General features: G+C 36.8%; 1 protein-coding gene across 1 annotated transcript; it reads right to left on the bottom strand.

Annotated features, from left to right (window-relative positions):
* On the bottom strand, positions 1-3,070 carry LOC127841993 (uncharacterized). Its single transcript, XM_052371276.1, has 2 exons — positions 2,835-3,070; positions 1-2,204 (listed from the first exon to the last, which is right to left on the bottom strand). Exons 1-2 carry the CDS (start codon positions 2,921-2,923, stop codon positions 1,325-1,327), a joined length of 969 nt encoding a protein of 322 aa, XP_052227236.1. The 5' UTR covers positions 2,924-3,070; the 3' UTR covers positions 1-1,324.
* Positions 3,071-8,337: the final 5,267 nt, after the last annotated feature.

Genomic DNA, 8,337 nt, shown 5'->3' with positions numbered 1-8,337 from the left:
CTCCCAAGTTCTTTTGGATTAACTCATCCTTTTCTTTCATTTATATTTTTGCATATAAACTATTATTGTTTACTTTTTCTTAAAGTACTAAGTCAGCCGTGGGAAAATCTATTTTTAAACGGATTGACCTACTGGCAATCCTTAATAAGAAATTTCGGCCAATCAGCGCCATCGTTTTATAAGCGCATCAACCAATTAAAACGCCGCTTTTTAACAGCGTTAGGCCTATCCACTGTAAAGCACTGCGTCTTTTTAACGCTTCATATAAAGGTTATATATTTTTAAACCAATAGATTTTTATTAAGGCACCGCACCAACACTGCAAAGTTTTATATTTATACCAATGGTACAGCCCAGTAAAATCGGGCTGTCCATTTTATGGCCGTTTTCGGCTTTTTTATGCAGAGTTCTATGTTAAGCAGTGTGCTCGGGCAATGGTTTTTAACCGAAGTCCCGAGGGTAAATAACCCCATTAGTCAGTATAAAGATTGGAAAACTGTGACTTCTACTGTCTACACAAGGTTTTTCTATTATTTGACCTAGTTTTTGACCTAGTGACCTAGTTTTTGACCTCAGATGACCAAAAAACAATTCCAACCCAGATTTCATCAAGATAAACATTCTGACCAAAGTTCATAAAGATTGGATGAAAACTGCGACCTCTATTGTCTACACAAGGTTTTTCTCTTATTTGACCTAGTTTTATACCTAGTGACCTAGTTGTTGACCCCAGATGACCCAAATACGATCCCAACCCAGATTTCACCTAGATAAACATTCTGACAAAATTTTATAAAGATTGGAAAACTGTAACTTCTACTGTCTACACAAGGTTTTTCTATTATTTGACCTAGTTTTTTACCTAGTGACCTAGTTTTTGACATCAGATGACCCAAAAACAATTCCAGCCCAGATTTCATCAAGATAAACATTCTGACCAAAGTTCATAAAGATTGGATGAAAACTGCGACCTCTATTGTCTACACAAGGTTTTTCTCTTATTTGACCTAGTTTTTTACCTAGTGACCTAGTTGTTGACCCCAGATGACTCAAATACAATCCCAACCCAGATTTCATCAATATGAACATTCTGACCAAATTTCATAAAGATTGGATGAAAACTGTGACCTCTACTGTCTACACAAACAAATTGTTGACGGACGCACGCACATACGGACGCCGGACATCACATGGTCACATAAGCTCACCATGTCACTTCGTGACAGGTGGGCTAAAAATATGTGTATCGCTTTACAAAACATTATTCAGCAAAATTGTCGATTTTTAAAATAAATTTCTTTGTTTTGCATCAACTGAACATTGCCTATGCAGCACAAAATTCGAGGAAGAAAACAATCAAATTATCCCCGCTTTGTCCAACAATAAGAGAATTTGTTTTTTCGTCGAAATGGATCGCCTCTGGTCTGTACACACCATCGGCATGTGTCGCTATAATGTTAGCATCTTCGTCTGTGTCATTAACGTGCATGATTACGGAGTTCTTGCAGCAGCATACAAAGATGTGACCCTTGGTAGTGACGCTTACACCAGTCGGAAATGCGAGTTCAGGTCGACGTATTGAGCGTTTAGGTTGTTCTCCTTTAAGGTCCAGGATGCGTATTTTATTATTCCTGTAGTCAGTTACAAACATTGTATTGAGTTGTCTGTTAATTTTGAGCCTTTGCACAGTGGGAAAATAGTTGTCTTCAACTCTGTTTTGGAATACTATTGCTGCAAGTTGCCCACATGGCTTGTATTTAAACACGGTGTCAAATGACCCGATGTACAGGTATCCATCGTGACTCCCAATGGCACTACATTCGTGGTTCAGTTTAAACATTTTCTCTGTTTTTAAATCGTTGTTTTTGACAGAAATAAAATGTACTTCGTGTCTCTGACGTTTGTCGCAGACAGTAACAGCAGCAATGTCGTCCGTACTGATGCAAACATCCATTGGCCAATCAGGCAACCGTATTTGTGATACAATTTTGAAAGTTTTGTCTAGAAGTTTGACTTTACAATTCATGGAATCTACGAGCACTATGGACTCGTCGGGAAGTTGTGTAATTCCAGTAACGTTACATGTCAGTTCATCTTTCTGTAGTATCGTGGTGGATTTAATGTTGTAGAAATGGCGCTCTCTTATCCGGAATGTTGTCTCACCTTGAGACTTACCTGCGGGATATGGAGTTGGGTCTAATGCACTGAAAGTTCAAGTAGTTAAACATTAGAATTCGTCAACAGCAATAACACTTTAGTGTTTTAATTCTATTTATTATGATCAAAATAACTTTAAATAAGGTTTAATATACAATGTATAACATTTTCAAATAAAGTATTTGATAAAGTGGTGTTAGTAGGTTACTAATCATTAGTGATATTTCATCGGTGTGCATGTTTTCAGAATGGTTTTTAAAATAATAATTATAGCGTCACAGTTAGTACATTATTTATTATTTATAACACGACTAAGGTAAGTAATTGGTATATAAGCTATTATGATTTTATTTTGCGATGAATATATTTATTTTGTTTTGTTATTTTTTATGTTTGAGTAGTACATAAAGTTATTTAGCTATTTTAATTGATAATTTCATCGACATGTAATGCAACATTTACAGTAGACATCGAGGCGTGAATAGCAGCAATCATGAATTAAAATATGTTTATAAAACATGTTTTGAAAACTACCTGTCAATAAAATTGAAGTGAACTAATTTGTGAGCAAGAATGAACTCGTTAAACCACGTCTTTGCACACAAACTGCTTATAATACACGCTTGTTTATAATAAGTAAAATTTACTTTTAAGAAATTTAGAAATATTACACTAACCTTGGATTGACCTGCTCAGGCCGTCTAGGTAAAGGGTCGAATGGGATTTGGTAACCATTTGAACTCGAGGTACTCGGCACTGAACCCATCTGTCTGATTATGAAGAATGTGATGATGTTTTGCGTTAACCCACTACTGATATATTGCCTTTAAATAAGCGAATTTCGTCTTCGTTTTTTATTACCTTATAATATACCACACACACAAACATGTATTACTTCCGCCAAACCTCAAAACTAAACCATCAGGTTCGAAGCATAGCTTCTTACTTTTACAATACCAATACGCGGTGCAATCAGTTTACAAAATATCACAGTAATGGGTAAAGAACAGACACATGCATGATTATTATAATTATTCAATCGTGTCGAGATCATATTCCATGCTGTAGTGTATCCGTTTCAACGGGCGATTTTCATTCTATTTTGTCTGCTGAACTTTTAATTCAATCGTCCTTGACGTTATTTCTGTCAATTATTCACATGAGTTGGCAGTTCCCATTACCGATGTAATATATACCGTGCTTCCAAAGATCGAGCAACTGTTTCTCCTTAGAAAAATAAATAAATTCTTACTTAGCAGCAATTATTTCTTCAAAAGGAACATATATATATTTAATATTTAAAAAAAACGTTACTAAAACACGCATAGTAGATCTTCGATATTTTGATGTAATCTACCATTTGAATCAGAAAAAGGCGCCAAGTTTTCTGTCAATGGGCCATTATACAATTCAATACGTTTTTTTATAACGGCTGCTCAATTTCATATTATTCACAGGGTAAATAATGCATATTGTTTCAGACAGTTAATCTTTAAAACCGATATCAATAGTTCGCATAGTCAGTTTGTTTTGTGCGCTCATGTTAAAGCTTGATTACAATATTCAGCATTCTAAATGTGGTATCATACACAGGTGATTAGCGTGTGGCTACGATATTAATTAGTAAACACATCATTTTGAATGAAAAATAATCAAATTATAACGAAAAATCAACTTCTCTAAAAAAATGCACATCAAATATAGTTGATAAGGAAAACTTTTTTCAGAGAAGTTGATTTTTCGATAATTTGATTATTTTTCATTCAAAATTATGTGTTTACTAATTAATATCGTAGCCACACGCTAACCACCTGTGGTATCGTGTACTTATTCAGTGCAACCTCAATATGTTATGGGTTGGGAATTCTGTTAAAATGTGCCTTACCATTTGTCCACAGTGACAGTAGGAAATATTGAAAATAAGCTGAATCAGATGTGATAACATCTTGACGGTCTTTTATTCGTGTATGTAGATAAATGCACTCGCGTTTAAAATTGAATGCGCCATGCATAAATACCGGTAGGCGTTTAAAATTGAATGTGCCATGCATGAATACCGGTAGATATACACAATTTGCAATCCGATCCAAATTGCGCGTCCGAGAAAGCACTTACATATATGAAGATTTATCTGAAGTCTCGATTGTGTATATATAGGACGCCGAATGGCTTTGTAAAGATATGTCGTAAATTAATAATTACTCCGCTTTAGAGTTATGTAAGTATATTGATATGAATGCACAAATTATAATTCGTATTATGTTAGGAATGCATAATTATTTTACCATAACTATATCCATACCGAAACAATAGATAGCGCATTGAAAAAGGTGCACTTGTTACCCTGAAGACAAGTACTGGCAGCTTACCGGGCCATTCATTGTTGGCTTTTATTTTTCGACTTATATATCAATATCATAAACAAGGGCTGTTTGTAAAACATGCATGCTCCCCATATGGGCTGTCAGTTGTAGTGGCAGCTATTGTGTGAATACGTTTTTTGGCACTGTGACCTTGACCTTTGACCTAGTGACCTGAAAATCAATAGGGGTCATCTGCGAGTCATGATCAATGTACCTATGAAGTTTCATGATCATTGGCATAAGCTTTCTTGAGTTATCATCCGGAAAACATTTTACTGTGTCAAGTCACCGTGACCTTTGACCTAGTGACCTGAAAGTCAATAGGGGTCATCTGCGAGTCATGATCAATGTACCTCTGAAGTTTCATGATCCTAGGCGTAAGCGTTCTTGAGTTATCGTCCGGAAACCATTTTTCAAAGTTGAGTCACCATGACCTTGACCTTTGACCTAGTGACCTGAAAATCATTAGGGGTCATCTGCGAGTCATGATCAATGTACCTATGAAGTTTCATGATCCTAGGCGTAAGCGTTCTTGAATTATCGTCCGGAAACCATTTTTCAAAGTTGAGTCACCGTGACCTTGACCTTTGACCTAGTGACCTGAAAATCAATAGGGGTCATCTGCGAGTCATGATTAATGTACCTATGAAGTTTCATGATCCTAGGCATAAGCGTTCTTGAGTTATCATCCGGAAACCATTGTACTATTTAGGGTCACGGTGACCTTTGACCTAGTGACCTGAAAATCAATAGGGGTCATCTGCCAGTCATGATCAATGTACCTATGAAGTTTCATGATCCTAGGCATAAGCGTTCTTGAGTTATCATCCGGAAACCATTTTACTATTTCGGGTCACTGTGACCTTGACCTTTGACCTAGTGACCTGAAAATCAATAGGGGTCATCTGCGAGTCATGATTAATGTACCTATAAAGTTTCATGATCCTAGGCATAAGCGTTCTTGAGTTATCATCTGGAAACCATTTTACTATTTCGGGTCACGGTGACCTTTGACCTAGTGACCTGAAAATCAATAGGGGTCATCTGCCAGTCATGATCAATGTACCTATGAAGTTTCATGATCCTAGGCATAAGCATTCTTGAGTTATCATCCGGAAACCATTTTACTAGTTCGAGTCACAGTGACCTTGACCTTTGACCTAGTAACCTGAAAATCAATAGGGGTCATCTGCCAGTCATGATCAATGAACCTATGAAGTGTCATGATCCTAGGCATAAGCGTTCTTGAGTTATCATCTGTAAACCATTTTACTATTTCGGGTCACCGTGACCTTGACCTTTGACCTAGTGACCTGAAAATCAATAGGGGTCATCTGCCAGTCATGATCAATGTACCTATGAAGTTTCATGATCCTAGGCCTTGAGTTTTCATCCGGAATTCATCTGGTGGACGGACTGACCGACCGACGGACCGACATGTTCAAAACAATATACCCCCTCTTCTTTGAAGGGGGGCATAAAAAGTAAAGTTAAATACTGTGTATGTACAGCATGCATTTCAGCTAGATGTTCTCATCAATTAATGTACTTAGATAATTATAAACACTTAGTTGATGAAATTTTCTCTTTTGTCCACAGCCCCAATTTGACACCATACACATGGCTGCATTTTGTTCCTGATAAAAATTAAACAAGAGCTGTCAGAGGACAGCGCGCTCGACTATTCAAGTGCTTGACAGTATAACGTAAGCCATCATGGGGAAATTGTTCATATTCAATAATTTATTAGACGATCTTTCAAAAATAAAAAAAGGAAAGAAAAAAAAAGTTGGGGGGGGATGGGGGGGGGTGAGAGGGGGTATAATGTGATGTGAGGTGTGGTAGTTTATTCGATGTTAAAAAAAATTGGGGGGGGGGGTGGGGGGGTAGGGGGGGGAGTGAGAGGGGGGTATAATGTGGGGTGTGGTAATTTATTAGATGTTTAAAAATAAAAAATGGGGGGGGGAGTGCGGGGTAGGGGGGAGTGAGAGGGGGGTATAATGTGGGGCGTGGTAATTTATTAGATGTTTAAAAAAATAAAAAATTTAGGGGGGTGGGGGTGGGGGGTAGGGGGGGGTGGGAGGTGAGAGGGGGGTATAATGTGGGGTGTGGTAATTTATTAATGTTTTAAAAAAAAAATGGGGGGTGAGGTTGGGGGGGGGGAAGGGATTCTGGTAGGGGCGTGGGGTATTGTTTGGGTGGAATCCATTGTGGTGTTCAGGTAAGTGTTGTTTTGTCAAAGTAATAATAAAATGTGATCATAAATAAAGAAGTTATGGCAATTTAAGCAAAATGTTCAATTATCTAAGTGTAAAAGGGGCCATAATTATGTAAAAATGCTTGATACAGTGGTCTGCTCTTGATTATAGGTTGGGGTCATGTTGGTAAACAAGTATGCAACATATAAAAGCAATATGTCAAAGGATATAGGAAATATTTGGGGTAGTACGCAAACTATAACATAGATTTAACAAATATATGCATATTCTAAGTATAAAAGGGGCAATAATTATGACAAAATGCTTGATAGAGTTGTCTGCTCTTGTTTATAGGTTGGTGGGATGTTGGTAAACAAGTATGCAAAATATAAAAGCAATATGTCAAGGGACAATGAAAAAAATATTAAATGATCTCACACTGACATGAACAAATATCCTCTATTTATTAAACATGAAATTTAAACTTATTGCATTTGTTTCCCCTGTATATAAGAAAGATATAATAGTGTATTACCTCCCCTGTCCTGCTAATATTTATATAAATCAACAAAATTAAACATTAACACAATATTTAATATACAAAATATACAAAAAAATCTCATATTCTGATAATATTTTTACTGATCCACTTTATTTTACTCAAATGATGATGTTTCATTAGACTGATAATTATAGAATTAGGATTACAGACCAGTTGCTTCAGTTATATTGTTCAGAGTTCGCCCTGTTGGCCGCGTATGCGTTCCTGAGTTATCATTCCAAAACCATTTTACCATTTCGAATCACCGTGACCTTGACCTTTGACCTTGTGACCTCAAAATCAATAGGGGTCATCTGCGAATCATGATCAATGTTCCTATTAAGTTTCATGATCCTAGGCCCAAGCGTTCTTGGGTTATCATCCGGAAACCACCTGGTGAACGGACCGACAGACAGACCGACCGACCGACAGACATGTGCAAAGCAATATACCCCCCCCTTCTTCGAAGGGGGGCATAACAATAAAACTCTGGAGTGTCAGTTTGTCTTCAAACGGAAAACTTTTTTAAAACTTTCTCTAACAAGGGACAACAACTCAATGGTTACGTGTCTGATTTAGTCCATATTTAACACCGTCCAAAATTGCATTTGGGCCGCGATGTAGGAAACAGGGCTTAAAGGGATCTTTTCACGGTTTGGTAAATTGACGAAATTGAAAAAAGTTGTTTCAGATTCGCAAATTTTTGTTTTAGTTATGATATTTGCGAGGAAACAGTATTACTGAACATTTACCATAGTCTAATATAGCCATTATATGTATCTTTTGACAATTTAAAACCTAAAAATTATAAAGCGTTGCAAAGCGAAACGATTGAATAATTTGGAGAGTTCTGTTGTTGTCGTTTAAATTTACGAAGCTACGAAGATTGCTTATATAAGGTATAAAATACTAAAAGTGTGTATATCGGCAGAATAGCCGAGAGGGCTAAAGCGTTTTTACTTCAGACTAATTCCAGGACTCCCTGGGTCACTGGTTCGAGCCCTGGTACCGGCTACATTTTTTTCCTTTTTTAAAATTTTATTCTTGATTTTTTACTTGAGCTTTTAAGATCCAATGT

The sequence above is a fragment of the Dreissena polymorpha genome, chromosome 8 (assembly GCF_020536995.1).
Source record: "Dreissena polymorpha isolate Duluth1 chromosome 8, UMN_Dpol_1.0, whole genome shotgun sequence".
NCBI lineage: Eukaryota > Metazoa > Mollusca > Bivalvia > Myida > Dreissenidae > Dreissena > Dreissena polymorpha.
The sequence above is the reverse complement of the archived record's forward strand: the minus strand, read 5'-3'. Positions and strand labels throughout refer to the sequence as shown.

Coding starts and splice junctions, on each gene's coding strand:
- LOC127841993 (XM_052371276.1), bottom strand. CDS start 2,923: ATGGGTTCAGTGCCGAGTACCTCGAGTTCAAATGGTTACCAAATCCCA. Junction 2,205..2,834: donor CCTGAGCAGGTCAATCCAAG/GTTAGTGTAATA, acceptor TTGAACTTTCAG/TGCATTAGACCCAACTCCAT.